This window comes from Scyliorhinus torazame, chromosome 22 (genome assembly GCF_047496885.1).
Source record: "Scyliorhinus torazame isolate Kashiwa2021f chromosome 22, sScyTor2.1, whole genome shotgun sequence".
NCBI lineage: Eukaryota > Metazoa > Chordata > Chondrichthyes > Carcharhiniformes > Scyliorhinidae > Scyliorhinus > Scyliorhinus torazame.
Window position 1 is genome coordinate 94,629,351 of NC_092728.1, and position 15,930 is coordinate 94,645,280.

General features: G+C 49.3%; 1 protein-coding gene across 1 annotated transcript in view; it reads right to left on the reverse strand.

Annotated features, from left to right (window-relative positions):
• Positions 1-4,264: 4,264 nt before the first annotated feature.
• Positions 4,265-15,930, reverse strand: part of fpgs (folylpolyglutamate synthase) — a 44,512-nt gene continuing 32,846 nt past the window's right edge. Inside the window, 3 exon segments of the mRNA XM_072488643.1 lie at positions 4,265-7,970; positions 10,514-10,580; positions 13,814-13,889. Coding sequence (XP_072344744.1) covers positions 7,543-7,970; positions 10,514-10,580; positions 13,814-13,889 — 571 coding nt within the window. The 3' untranslated portion in view covers positions 4,265-7,542.

Sequence of the window (15,930 nt, forward strand, 5' to 3'; positions counted from 1 at the left end):
CTAGGTCCGGGATGCGTCCTAACATACGCCTCATAAAATTGGCATCATCCCAGTTCGGGGCATACACGTTCACCAATACCACCGCCTCCCCTTACAGTTTGCCACTCACCATCACGTATCTGCCCCCACTATCTGTCACTATAGTCTTTGCCTCAAACATTACCCGCTTCCCCACTAGTATGGCCACCCCCTTGTTTTTTGCATCCAGCCCCGAATGAAACACCTGCCCCACCCATCCTTTGCGAAGTCTAACCTGGTCTGTCAGCTTCAGGTGCGTCTCCTGAAGCATAACCACATCTGCCTTAAGTTTCTTTAGGTGTGCGCGTACCCGTGCCCTCTTAATCGGCCCGTTCAGCCCTCTCACATTCCACGTGATCAACCGGGTTGGGGGGCTCTTTACCCTGCCCCCCCCCCCTTGACGACTAGCCATTTCCTTTTTCAATCCAGCTCCTCACCCGGTTCCCACGTAGCTGTATCCCCCCCGCCCTGACCCCCCCTCCCATACCAGCTCCCCCTTCTCCCCAGCAGCAGCAACCCAGTTAACCCCCCCCTCCCCGCTAGATCCCAAGCTAGCGTAATTGTACCCCCCATGTTGCTCCCAGAAGTCAGCAAACTATGGCCGACCTCGGCTCACACTGCGAGGCCCCCTCCTTCCTGCTTCCCTGTTCCCGCCATGATTACCATAGCGCGGGAACAAAGCCCGCGCTTCCCCTTTTGGCCCCACCCCCAATGGCTGGCGCCCACAGCTCCTCATCCTCCCTCACCCCCTCCTCCACGACATGGGGAAGAGAGAGAAGTTACAGGGTCACAGGTTTAACAATCTGGGAAGTCTTCTCTTCCCCCTTTTCCCCCCTTCATCCCACAAATTCACCCCCCCTTTTGTCCCAAACGTTCTTTTTCTTCTGGCCCGCTCACTCCAGCTTCTCCTCGACAATAAATGTCCACGCTTCGCCTGCCGTTTCGAAATAGTGGTGTTTCCCTAGATGTGTGACCCACAGTCTCGCCGGCTGCAACATTCCGAATTTGACCTTCCTTTTATGCAACACCGCCTTGGCCCGATTAAAGCTTGCCCTCCTTCTCGCCACCTCCGCACTCCAATCTTGATACACGCGGATCACCGCATTCTCCCACCTACTGTTCCAAGTTTTCTTGGCCCATCTGAGGACCATCTCTCTGTCCTTGTATCGGAGAAATCTCACAACTATTGCTCGAGGAGTTTCTCCAGCCCTCGGTCTTCGCGCCATAACTCGATAGGCTCCCTCCACCTCCAGCGGACCCGTCGGGGCCTCCGATCCCATTAACGAATGCAGCATCGTGCTCACATATGCCCCGACGTCTGCCCCCTCTGCACCTTCGGGAAGACCAAGAATCCTTAAGTTCTTCCTCCTCGCATTGTTCTCCAGCCTATCCACACATCTTTCGTGTTGTGCCTCGTGGATCTCCGTTTTCACCACCAGGCCCTGTATGTCGTCCTCATTCTCAGCAGCCTTTGCCTTCACGACCCAAAGCTCCTGTTCCTGGGCCTTTTGCTCCTCCTTTAGCCCCTCAATCGCTTGTAATATCGGGGCCAACAGCTCCTTCTTCAGCTCCTTTTTGAGTTCATCTACACAACGCCGCAGGAACTCTTGTTGGTCAGGGCCCCATATTAAACTGGCTTCTTCCGACGCCATCTTGCTTTGTGCCTGCCTTCCTCGCCGCTGCTCTTGAGGATCCACCGCAATCCGACTACTTTCCTCTTTTTTCCATCCGTGTCCGCGGGGGGGGCGGGTTCCCTTCTGGATTACCGCACAGTGTTATTTGCCGATGGGGCTCCTATTAAGAGCCCAAAAGTCCGTTCCACCGGGAGCTGCCGAAACGTGCGACTTAGCTGGTCATCGCCGCACCCGGAAGTCCTAGGCTTTATTAATAGGAGCATAGAGTACAAGAGCGAGGAGGTTATCCTGAACTTATACAAGACACTAGTTAGTCCTCAGCTGGAGCATTGTGTAAATTTCTGGGTGCCACACATCATAGGAAGGATTTGGATTTGTTTATTGTCATGTGTACTAAGGTACAGTGAAAAGAATTTTTGAGTAGTCCAGACACATCATTCCATACAGGAAAAAACATAGGGCATATATAAATACACAATGGAAATACATAGACACAGGCATCGGGGGGGAAGCATACAGGAGTGCAGTACTACTCAGTATGAGATGTCTGAAGAAATCAGTTCAGTCCATAAGAGGGTCATTCAGGAGTCTGGTAACAGCAGGGAAGAAGCTGTTTTTGAATCTGTTAGTGCGTGTTCTCCGACTTTTGTATCTCCTGCCCGATGGAAGATGTTGGAAGAATGAGTAAGCTGGGTGGGAAAGATCTTTGGTTATGCTGCCTGCTTTCCCAAGACAGAGTCAATAGATGGGGGGCGGGTTCGTGTGATGGACTGGGCAGTTCACGACTCTAGTTTCTTAGTCTTGGGCTTATTTGGAAAGCAAGTGCAGATACAATGGCCTCCTGCAGCATAACTATTCTGTGAATCAGTATGTAAAAATCACTCTCCTATCTCTTCTAGATGGGCAGCAGTGTTCACTGCTGCCTCACGCCACTGAGGACCCGAGTTTGATCCCGGTCCTGGGTCACTGTCTGTGTGGAGTTTGCACATTCTCCCCGTGTCTGCGTGGGTCTCACCCCCCAGAACTCAAAAAGATGTGCAGGGTAGGTGAATTGGCCGCACTAAATTGTCCCTTGAAAAAAATATATAGCATGTGTGCTGGAATTTTAAAAACATTAACCAATAATCATACAAAATTGAATAACACACATTACTTTAAAATGATTAAAGAGGGATCAATACTCTGATGAGCTTACCGAGAGCTGGTCGGTTGACTGATCTGTTACTGCTCATGTACTGCTGATTCAATTTCGCAGCCAGCTTGTTCGACCAGGTTTGGCACGTACAGGCTCACTGTCACTTTAATGACAATGAACGGTATTGAAAATAATCTATCAGAACAATTGCTCTGATAACTTCAGGTTTGTATACGTTGTTTTATACATTTTTGCCGTTGGAATTCGGCATCTTATATCAGGCTAGATGTTACTGGTCATGAGAAGGACGTGGCAGTTTTCACAGGATGGCATGGCAGCCGGAGACATTGTAGTGAAATACGTACGATAAGGATTCCCAGTAGGTGTTCTATGAACATACCTTGGGGTTAATGGTGATAAACCGGTTTAGAGCATCAACACGGTTCATTTACCCATTTCTGACCTGTATTTAGTAATAAGTGCAGTTCTCAAGCATGAGGTGACTTTCCTGTTCTCTTTCATCTTCCAAGGGCTAGGATGTATGGCCAACATAGATCGCCCATCTCCGGTCTGGTGGGGAAAAGGACTTGAGGCACAGTATAGCACATCCAATTGAAGCCAAATAAAATTTTATGCAAGTCCCTGGCACTTTCCCTGCAGCCCCATCAATAGTACCAAAAAAAACATGGACAGTAATGGGAGTAAATAACTTGTATTTATATTCTAAGGCATTAAAAAATTTGATGCGAAGTAAGGAGACATTATGGCAGATGACCAAGCTTGGTCAAACTTGCAGTTTTAAGGAATATCTTAAAGGATGAAAGTAAGATTTAGGTAAAGAATTCAAGACCTTAAGCTGCTGCAGGCAGTCAGGCATGGTGGAGCAATTAAAATCGAGGATGCGCAAGAGGCCAATGCTGACACTGGAACAGAGTTAGGCAATGTTAAAATGTGGGTATCTTTGGAGTATTGAGGGTAGCATGGTGGCACAGTGGTTGGCACTGGTGCCTCACAGCACGGAGGACCTGGGTTCGATCCGGGCCACTGTTCGTGTGGAGTTTGTACATTCTCCTCGTGTCTGCGTGGGTCTCACAACCCAAAGATGTGCAGGGTAGGTGGATTGGCCACGCTAAATTGCCCCTTAATTTGGAAAAAAAAGAATTGGGTACTCTAAATGTATTTATTTTTAAAAAATGTTTGGAGTATTGTAAGGGGTTTAGAGGTTACAGATTTGGGGTGGTCAGGGAGGGGGGGGGGGGGTTGTGTTAACAGTGTTTTAAAATCCAAACTGTTACTCAACCACTGACCACTGCAAGTCAACAGACCTGGGAATGAATCCATAGAATCCCTCGTGCAAAAGGTGGGGTTAAACAGAGGCAGCTGAAGGGTTAGCAAGGAAACCCAGGACCACAGTATTCTTGCAGTATTAAATAAAGATCCGCTCAATGCAATGTATATACTGATTTAAGGCAACGCAGGAAAAAAATAAGTCCTTTAATGCATATTTCACAAATAGTGCAGTAAAATAACATAACTTACAACAAAACCTTGCAATAAATTGATTTACTTTTTGAGTCATTTAGTTTGAAATCATTCAAACCAATTACATTCCAGGCATCATTTCAAGTTATCAATCTGATAATGCATTAACCTTGTTGATTCATTTGGATCAACTGTCAGTAGAAACTAGAATTACTTAAAGTAAAAATGCAAAAATAAATTAAATGTCTTCTTTTAAAAACACACTGAGCAGATATCAGTTTCCTGAATAAGTTCTTGATCTCACTGTTCGAATTTCAAAATGAAAGAAATGCACAAGAAATTGGAAGGAAACGGACAATGCTGCTCGTGAGATTCTTAGTGGAAGACTATATCAGTCTTTTTTTTTTTTAATACATTTTTTATAAAATAGGTTTATTCAAAGTTTTTCCAACAAAAATGTTCAACCAATTAAACCCCCCCCCCGTAACAGAAAATAAAAAGAGAAAAGAACAGAAACATATCAATCAAACATAAGACTATATTAGTCTTGTCATTTAATACTTTTTTTTTTTTTAAAAAGAAAATGCTTGCAGCACTTAAAATCACTCCTCCTTTCCCACCACCATTTCCTATTCTTGCATGTTGATCATTCAAACTAGGCCCACCCAGAGTAGACATTTCGAGAGAGCTTTTTTTTTTCTTTTTAAGTGGCATCACTCAATTCATATCACTGCAACAGAACTTTTGAAAGTCATCGCAAGAACCTACTCAAAGCTTGCTCCTGGATTGGCAAATTTTGACGTTCAAAAGCAACAAATCACAGGAACAGCCGGGTGTGGAACTTCGGCGCGACGCAGCTGTCCGGAGATCACCATTTCTGCGAGCTGGTGATTTTATTTTCATGGCAGTGAACAATTGTGACGGCTGTGGCATTAAAATCAAAGCAACACACACTGGCAGATCCCCATACGTACTCGTGAATCAGCTTCGTACAAACGACCAAATGGACCGTTCACATTTAATATGTGCAAAAAATGTTGCTGAAATTCCCAGTTCGCAAATACTTCATGTTACATGTGAGAAACGGATTGGTTATCTTCCAAAAAAATATATAATCTAGTTAAGAGAGACTTAAACTTCCTTATAATTGGTACATGTTGCATGGAAAAATAATGGGCAATACGGCTTGTAATTGGTTAAGCAGATTTCACGCGGACAGCTGGAACATGGGGGCTGTGCTTTTTTTCTTGAAGCAATTTACCATCACCCGTTCTCAGTGAATCTGATAGATCAGTTGCAGCAGTTTCATATCCAATTAAGTATAAAATGGGGTGCTGTTTTCCCATTAGTTGTTTTGACAGCTGCTCTTAAATGGTTTCCTGTTCATTTTGAACAATCGCTATTTAGAATTACTCACTAAAGCTGCTAGTCTTTAGAAAGAATGTAACATCTCTCATCAGCAGCCAGTGACAACCCATAGATTTGGTACAGACACTTATATGGGTAAAGTATACGCAGCAGCTACTTATTCAAGAGAGCAGATCGTAAACTTTCAGCTGCTTTCTTGGATCCTTTCTTGGCTTACAGGTCATCATTCCATTAATGATATTAATTCTCAAATCACCCGAATGACTATGAGCCTCAACTTAAGGCTGCTTGACGGTCGGCTACGATATGAATAGCAGTTCCTCTGCCAGATGTCTCCTCTATTTCCCAGTTTTTTGTGAGAAAGGATACATCCCAACGGTCCATTGTACAGTAAGGAATCAGAGATTGGAGCTTGCACACAGTTACCCTAATGGGAGGGGAAACTAAAACTGGACCACATTCTGAGTCAGGAGGCTCTTGTTAAAATACAAAACAAACATGAAAACAAACAGCGAGCTCTGGCAATAATCAAAAGATGGTGACACACACACACACACACACACAAACAGAGTACAGCATGCTCTGTCTCAGGAGGATTGGCACTGAGAACATGCAATTTCACAAAAGGAAACGAAAAGTGTCTTCTTTAAGTACATGGAAACCTAGGCTCTTCATTTTAAAAAAAAATAATTCATGTTTTTTTTGAATAGATCATGTAGCTCCACATTACCACAGTGAAAGATTCACGGTAATCATCTCAGGTTCCCAGCCTACCACTAGATGGTGCACAAAGAGCAATCCTTGGCGACTTGCCTTCCAATCGCCCATCCATTTCGTTGCTGACCTCGTGTCACACCACAATCACTTAAGACATCGGTGCCCTGTCACACTGACCATGTTAGATTCACACAAGCACTCTCTGCTGCTGCCTGCTGGCGATCTATTTTGTTTATTTGTTCATGGGATGTGGGCATTGCTGGCTAGACCAGCTTTTACTGCCCAATCCCAATTGCCCTCGAGAGGGTGGTGGTGACGACGCACCTCCCTGAACCACTGCAAGTCCCCGTGATGTAGGTGCACCCATTGTGCTGTATGGGAGGGAAGGAGTTCCAGGGTTTTTTTGACCCGTGACAGTGAAGGAACGGCAATTACAGTTCCAAGTCAGGAAAGTGTGGTTCGTAGGGGAACATGCAGGTGGTGTTCTCATGCATCTGCTGCCCTGGTCCTCCTAGGTGGTAGAGGTCAGAGGTTTGGAAGGTGCAGTTGAAGGGAGCCTTGGTGGGTTTCTGACTACACAATGGTGAGAGATATATTTATTTCCATCTATTTGTCTTGATTTTTAATACCAAGAGAAGCCAAGAGAAGCAGTCCAACTCCCTCCCATACGGACTTCCGATTGCCGCCTTATTATTAAGGGCGATGTATTCCACAGAATGAATGGAAGATAGAAAAATCAGAGGTCAATTTGTCTCAAGTTATCTTGTGCAACTATTCTCTCCGCAGCAGTGGGAAAGGGCATGTGCCACTTCACTAAACTTTCCAGTTAGTTTTTAAGATCCATAAAAATTAAGACTTTTGCTTTTAAATAATTAATGTGCAAAAATTTAAACAATTCACACTATTAGGCTGAAAAGCCTGATCTACACTCCACACGCAAAACCTACCTGAAAAATCTATGTCCTGGGATTATCCCCATGACTGGCTTCTACCTGCTAGTGAAATGAAAGGCAAGATTCCACTCCGTCACTACTGTCAAACACAGCTTTTGTGTTAACTCTTTTACGTCAAGGTACTTGGTATTTGAACATAGTTGCGTACAACAGATAATGTCCCAGACCTAGAAACCATTTGCCTCACCTCTCCTGGTCCTTAGAGCAAGGTCTGGGAAAAAAAGAAAATCTGATTTTACTGAGACAAGGACTGGTCCAGATGTTTCAGGCACCCGCCCACAAGATGAAGGCTTCCCGTGATCAGGATCTGTACGGTCGAAGCTTCCTTCAGTGTTGCTGCTCCCGCCAGATGTGCATTGAGTGGATTAGCCGACGAGAGCTGGAGGTCAGGGTCGCGCCCCTGCGTTATCCACTGCAGGGCATTGTTGATGCAAGGGAAGACAAGCGCACGGGTGGCGACCTGCTCACGCTCTGGTTCATGCAGCAGCAGCATTTCCTCATCCAAATCATCCTTCTTCACTAATGCGGTCGGGCCCTCTAGGGTACTGCCCGCCAGGTTCCATAAATTGTCACGCTTCACTTCTGTAAGTTTACACCAGGCACGGTGGTTGTCAAGGCAACGGCCCAGCATGTTCTCCAGAGACACGGTGTAATTTTTCTGGTCTGCAAAAACAAAATCTTGCGTGTCAAACCTAAATCAACGAGGCATTTCTCCTGCAAACCCTTTTGTGCTCATCTATATAAAAGGATGCCATGCCAGAGTTTGCACAAACCACACACAACGCCAGGGTCTCATACTCAAGAGGGTAACGGGTCAGACGCAGAGCACTGCACTGTGATGAACGACTGGTGAATTTTACTTTGGTAGGTTAGATACTGGGAACAAAGTTGTTGTCCTCTAAACGAGATCACTGGAACGTTAGTGTGCCTCAGGGTTGTTTGAGAGGGCACAACTTGGGGTTAATATCTCCTCCAGTAATCTAACACTGCTACAATACAGTGAATTGGCAGCGACCAAGATGACACCGTGGGCAACACGGTGGCACAGTGGTTAGCACGGCTGTCTCACAGCTCCAGGGACCCGGGTTCAATTCGGGCCTCGGGTCACTGTCTGTGTGGAGTTTGCACGTTCTCCCAGTGACTGCGTAGGTTTCCTCCGGGTGCTCTGGTTTACTCCCACAATTCAAAGATGTGCAGGTAAGGTGGACTGGCCGTGTTAAATTGACCCCTAGTGTCCAAAATGTTAGGTGGGGTTAGTGGGATAGGGCGGAGGCGTGGGTTTCAGTGGGTGCTCTTTCCCAGGGTTGGTGCAGACACGATGGACTGAATGGCCTCCTTCTCCACTTCATAGACCATCTACAAGATGCACGGCAGTAACTCACCAAGGTTCCTCAGACAACACCTTCCAAACCCACGGCCACTACCATCGAGAAGGACACGAGCAGCCGATACCTGGGAACCCCACCACCTGGATGTTCTCCTCCAAGTCACTCACCACCCTGACTTGGAAATATATCACCGGTCCTTCACGATTGTTGGGGCAACATCCTGGGACTCTCCCTAACAGCACAGTGGGTGGTACCTACACCTCAAGGATGGCAGCGGTTCAAGACGACAACTCACCACCACCTTCTGAAGGGCAACTAGGGATGTGTAATAAATGCCGGCCTAACCAGCGACACCCACATCTTGTAAATGAATTTAAAATTAAGGACAACCCACCCATTCCTGGTATTCTTCTAAAACCTTCTCTCAATTGCCTCTAAAATATTTGCGTCTTTTGTTAAAGGAGACCAATACTGTACACAATACTCCAGATGTGGTCTCACCAATACCCTGTACAATTGAAGCATAACCTCTCTACTCGGGCAGTCAATTCCCCTCATAATAAAGAATAATATTATATTAGCTTTCTATTTGCTTTTAGAGGTACTAGCTTAACACGGGGAAAAGTGACCTATTCCCAATTATGCTTGGGGACAGGAGGTGGTTTGGGGAACTGCTGCTCCGGTTAGCAGAGGCGAGTTTTGGTTACTTTGGAGTACAACTGGCGCAGAGTTAGACCCAGCTGCAGGAGTTGAACTTGGTGTGGAAGGTGGAGGGAATGAAGGCAGACTTTAAGAGGTGGGATGCTCTGCCATCGCCATTGGCTGGTCAGGTCCAGACGGTAAAGAGGACAGCGTTTCCAAAGTTCTTGTTTCTGTTCCAGAACCTCCCGATTGTTGTGATCAAGTTCTTTTTCAGGCAGGTTAATGGGATGATTAAGGTTTGCGTGGGGCAGGGAGCGCCCCACGGGTTAGGAAGAGGTTCTTGGATAGGGCTCGAAGGGGAAGATTTGGTTTGCGTTGCAGAGTTTGCTGAACTACTATCGGGCAGCTAGCATTGCAATGGTTAGGAGAAACGGTCAGTTTGGGGGCGGCCTCGTATAAGGGGACCAGCCTAAGGGCGCTGTTGTTGGCGTCCCTTCTGTTCTCGCTGGGCAGGTGCTCCACGAGCCCGATGGTGGTATCAGCACTGAGGGTGTGGAACCAGTGTTGGCATACTTTGGAATGAAAGGTATGTCCCTGTGGGCACCGATTTGCAATAATTATAGTTTTGCACTGGTGGGTTTGGATGCGAGGCTCTGGGGGTATAGGCTGGCATGGATAAAATATTTAAGGGATTTGTTTGTTGGGAGAGAGGTTTGCAGACCTGGAGCAGCTGGAGGGAACATACCAGTTGCCGAAAGAGGGAGAAACGGTGAGAGCCTGATCGGAGAATTCAGCTCTCCAGCACCACTCTAATGTTAAATTAATTTGAACGAGAAGTTGCATCACTTCTCCCATTAAAAATGGCAAAAACAGACCTCGAATCGGAGAACATTTTAATTATAATAAACATATACATGCAAGAACTAGAACAAGTTCTATAAATTTGTCTTTTTTGTACCAATTGGCAAAATTTTTTTTTGCAGTTTAACTCATTGAGATAATAAGGAGGTTTCTCCGTGATGGCTCTCGGGCGGCAAGAAAGCTTCTGCACGCGGCTGGAGGGGTTTGGGAAACCCTGATCAGAGAGAACAAAATTTCACCATGAACGTGGTCCGTTTGTCCCAACATGTCCCTAATTAGATCACTGACTTGTCAACAGAAGCCCCCCCCCCTTCGCTCCCCAAACCCCAAGGAGTTCACATTTCAAAATAACTAATTTACCAAAACTGCACTTACCAGCGTTAAGGTTCTGAACCACGTCCAAGAGATTGGGGCAGAAAACTGCAAAATCAAACTGACATGGCTGAAAGAAAAACATCAGGTTCTCTTATTAGCTGCAGGCAAGGCTCCCATCACAGACCCCGCTTCCCCACTAACCCACTCCCGTGCCTACATCAAGCGCCGACTCTGACCCTCCTCACCTATGAGAGCAGCCTCCAGTCTCTCCAACTTACCCTTCACTTGCTTCAGTTGGAATCAGGGATTCAACCAGAACAGAGAGCGCGAGGCCACATTAAAGGAGCATTGTGTGCAACTTTGATCCCCGTTACCAAAGAAAGAATGCAATTGCCAGCGAGGGAGTGTGGCAGCGAGGGAGTGCGGCAAAGGTTCACCAGACAGATTCTTGCAATGGCAAGTTTGTCACACGAGGAGCGACTGAGTCAACTAAGTCTGTATTCATTGGAGTTTAGAAGAATGAGAGGGGATCTCATTGAAACGTATAAAATTCTGAGTATTGGGACAGACTGGTGGCAGGGATGTTAGTTTCCCCTGGCTGGGGGCGGAGTCTAGAACAAGAGGGTCACAGTCGCAGGATATAGGGTAGCCCATTTAGACCGGAGGTGAGGAGAAACTTCTTCACAGAGGGTGGTGAACCTACCACAGAAGGCTGCGGAGGCCAAGTCACTGAATATTTATTCAAGTAGGAAATCAATTTCTAGACACTAAAGATGTCAAGGGGTGCGGGGAGAGCGCTATGGTATGGCGTTGAGCTGGAGGATCAGACACGATCATATCAAATGACGGAACAGGCTCGATGGGCCGAATGACCTCCTCGTGCCCCTACTTTCTACGTTTCATCACCTTTCCAGTTCCTACGATGCTCATTCCTTTTTTATAAATTTAGAGTACCCAATCATTTTATTTTTCCAATTAAGGGTAGATTTAGCGTGGCCAATCCACCTAACCTGCACATCGTTGGGTTGTGGGGGTGAAATCCATTCCACACAGACAGTGACCCAGGGCCGGGATTCGAGCCAGAGTCCTCAGCGCCGCAGTCCCAGTGCTAACCACTGTGCCGCATGCTGCCCCGACGCCGTTCATTGTTGAATATGTTCTGAGACCGACACCTTCAGAGGGGCACGGTAGCACAGTTGCTTCACAACTCCAGGGTCCCAGGTTCGATTCCCGGCTTGGGTCACTGTCTGTGCGGAGTCTGCACGTCCTCCCAGTGTATGCGTGGGTTTCCTCCGGGTGCTCCGGTTTCCTCCCACAGTCTAAAGATGCACAGGTTAGGTGAATTGATCAAGGTCAATTGCTCTTTAGTGTCCAGAAAGGTTGGGTGGGGTTGCTGGGTTACAGGGATGGGGTGGAGGTGTGGCCTTAGGTAGGGTGCTCGTTCCAAGGGCTGGTGCAGACTCGATGGGCCGAATGGCCTCCTTCTGCACTGTAAATTCTATGATTCTGGGTAGAGAATTCCTAATATTCACAATCCCTGGAATGAATCGTGTGGTTGTGTAAATGGCACCTGTGGTTTCACCAGCACTGGATGGGTGGGGACAGAGTCGCTCGATGATCTTGCCCTATCCTTGTTGCAGGTACATCATCAACAATGCGAGCTCCTGCTGACTTGTTCAATTCAACTAAACCTGCCAACCTCAGCCTCAGGTGATTACTCACTACTTAGTCAGCGAGGTATTTTTCACATTTCTCATACAAGCCTCTCAGTGAACATAGAGATCATTGAACAGACAGTGCAAAAGGAGGCCATTCGGCCCATCAAGTCTGCACCTCTTAAGCCCTCACTTCCACCCTATCCCTGTAACCCAATAACCCCTCCCAACCTTTTTTTTTGGTCACGAAGGGCAATTTATCATGGTCAATCCACCTAACCTGCACGTCTTTGTACTGTGGGAGGAAACCGGAGCACCCGGAGGAAACCCACGCAGACACGGGGAGAACGTGCAGACTCCGCACAGACAGTGACCCAGCGGGGAATCGAACCTGGGACCCTGGCGCGGTGAAGCCACAGTGCTATCCACTTGTGCTACCGTGCAGCCCAAAGTGACATTGGGACGGAGTGCCAAAGCAGAGGCAGTTTCCTGCTGTAGACTCACCAGAGCTGCCCAAACTCATTCACATAGAACACTTCAGGCAGCTTAATCCTCTTGGTCTGTGCTGGGTCTGAAGGCCAGTGTGGCACACCCAGCTCCCCGGGATCATTCCTGCGTCATTCCTCTCTTCTCTGTCCACTTATCTTTTTGGGGAAGGTTGGTAACCAAAACTGAGCATTCAGTCGCGGCTCAGCTGGTAGCATTCCAGCCTCTGAATCACCAGGTTCCGGGTTCAAGTCCCACTCCAGGGCTTGAGCACCAGAATCAAGGCTGACACCCCAACTCAGTCCTGAGGGAGTGCTGCACTGTCAGGGATACAGTCTTTCAGATGAGGCCTTAAACCGAGGCCCCATTTGGCTCCTCGGGTGGATGCGCAAGACCCCATAACATGATTTTGAAAAGGAGTAGGAGTTATCCTCAACGTCGTCCCAATATTTATCCATCGTTCAACATCACACACAGAAACAGATTATCCACATTGCTGTTTGGGGGAGTTTGCTGTGCGCTAATTGGCTGCCGTGTTTCCTACATTAGAACAGCGACTACACTTTTTAAAAAACCAGTCACTGACTGTAAAGCGTTTGGGAGGTATCTGGTGAAAATCCTCTCTAAATGCAAGTCTTTCCTTTAAAACGGTTCGATCCCTGACCTAATAGATACCCGAAGGTAACCCACAGGAGGAGGGGAAAGAAAACTGTTTCTTTTCTTGTTACAAGTTATTTTAAACCCTGCCCACTGCTTCAGTAACCCTGCCACACAGCACAAGCTTTATACCATAGTGACTTTCAGATTGGGCTTCACAGTCTCACGATAAGGAACCGGCCATTTAAGGCTGCGGAGAAATTTCTTCCCAGAGATCTCCAGATGCTCAGGCACGGAATATATTCGGGGTGGAGACAGAAAGAATTTTCGGCAGGAAAGCGGAGTGGGTGTGGATAAGCCAGAGTCTTACTGATTGGCAGAGCGAGCTCGCAGGCTGCGGGGCCTGCTCCTCTGGCTTACGTTTGTACTTTGTAACCAACCGGAAGATGAGGCCAAAGAGAAACCAATCTCAAAACTGTTGGGTGTGAACAAGAGTCTCCCTATTTACAACAGGGAACCACTCCAACACGCTGAACAACCGGGCAAAACCACTCCTTCTCTCCCCCCCCCCCCCGCCCCCCATCCAACTCTTCACAGGATACATTGCGCAGTCCATTCTTACCAGCAGTAATTTAAGGAGAGCGGCAGCATCCCGTTCCCCTGTTGTGTTGAACAGCAGCACCTGTACTACGGATCCACTGCCAGAAGAAAAGAAGCACTCAATAATCAGACACCATATCAACTTCACACTGGCAGCTACCAAGCCCTTACCTCCCGGAGACCGGGGCAATGCGTCCCTCCCAGAGACCGGGGCAATGCGTCCCTCCCGGAGACCGGGGCAATGCGTCCCTCCCAGAGACCGGGGCAATGCGCCACTCCCGGAGATCGGGGCAATGCGTCCCTCCCGGAGACCGGGGCAATGCGTCCCTCCCGGAGACCGGGGCAATGCGTCCCTCCCGGAGACCGGGGCAATGCGTCCCTCCCGGAGACCGGGGCAATGCGTCCCTCCCGGAGACCGGGGCAATGCGTCCCTCCCGGAGACCGGGGCAATGCGTCCCTCCCGGAGACCGGGGCAATGCGTCCCTCCCGGAGACCGGGGCAATGCGTCCCTCCCGGAGACCGGGGCAATGCGTCCCTCCCGGAGACCGGGGCAATGCGTCCCTCCAAGAGTCCGGGGCAATGCGTCCCTCCAAGAGTCCGGGGCAATGCGTCCCTCCCAGAGACCGGGGCAATGCGTCCCTCCCAGAGACCGGGGCAATGCGTCCCTCCCGGAGACCGGGGCAATGCGTCCCTCCCGGAGACCGGGGCAATGTGCCCCTCCCAGAGACCGGGGCAATGCGTCCCTCCCGGAGACCGGGGCAATGCGTCCCTCCCAGAGACCGGGGCAATGCGTCCCTCCCAGAGACCGGGGCAATGCGTCCCTCCCAGAGACCGGGGCAATGCGTCCCTCCCAGAGACCGGGGCAATGCGTCCCTCCCGGAGACCGGGGCAATGTGCCCCTCCCAGAGACCGGGGCAATGCGTCCCTCCCGGAGACCGGGGCAATGCGTCCCTCCCAGAGACCGGGGCAATGCGTCCCTCCCAGAGACCGGGGCAATGCGTCCCTCCCGGAGACCGGGGCAATGCGTCCCTCCCGGAGACCGGGGCAATGCGTCCCTCCCGGAGACCGGGGCAATGCGTCCCTCCCAGAGACCGGGGCAATGCGTCCCTCCCGGAGACCGGGGCAATGCGTCCCTCCCGGAGACCAGGGCAATGCGTCCCTCCCGGAGACCGGGGCAATGGGTCCCTCCCGGAGACCAGGGCAATGCGTCCCTCCCGGAGACCGGGGCAATGCGTCCCTCCCAGAGACCGGGGCAATGCGTCCCTCTCAGAGACCGGGGCAATGCGTCCCTCTCAGAGACCGGGGCAATGCGTCCCTCCCGGAGACCGGGGCAATGCGTCCCTCCCGGAGACCGGGGCAATGCGTCCCTCTCAGAGACCGGGGCAATGCGTCCCTCCCGGAGACCGGGGCAATGCGTCCCTCCCGGAGACCGGGGCAATGCGTCCCTCCCGGAGACCGGGGCAATGCGTCCCTCCCGGAGACCGGGGCAATGCGTCCCTCCCAGAGACCGGGGCAATGCGTCCCTCCCGGAGACCGGGGCAATGCGTCCCATTACTCGAACCTCAAGACACAGGGTCTGAGCCGCATTCCCCCATTATCCACACCACTCCCCCCCCCAACCCACAGTCCGGGCTGTTTGAACCATGACCACCCTCCCCAAACCTCCCGTTGGGTCTGGGCTGTGTCCCCCATTACTTCAGTGCCCATCTAAGCAGAACCTCCCCCAGATTGCTTTGAGGAGTGAAATGTTTGGACACAGAAAAGGAAAGAGGAGCGAGCTACTCAAAGGACGAATACAGCCGCCCTCTTTGTAAGGCTCACTGTGAATTCTCCCGAAGAAATGATCCAGACTGGAACACAGTTCAACAGGTACCAGCCACTGCCGTGGCACCTTTCATGGATCGTCTTTTTTGACTAGAGTGATGCCAAGATCAGCGTTCTTTCAGAAAAAGCCAATGGGTTAAACACTGAGCTCTGCTGTCAGAATAACCACAATGGGAAAATGTTTGGCTCGAGGAGGGGGTTGGAGGGGTCAATTGAAATGGTATCGGATTCATCCCAGGAGGTGGTGCTGAGTCTGGCTGCCGCATACAAGAATAATAATCTTTATTATTGTCACAAGTAGGCTTACATTAACAC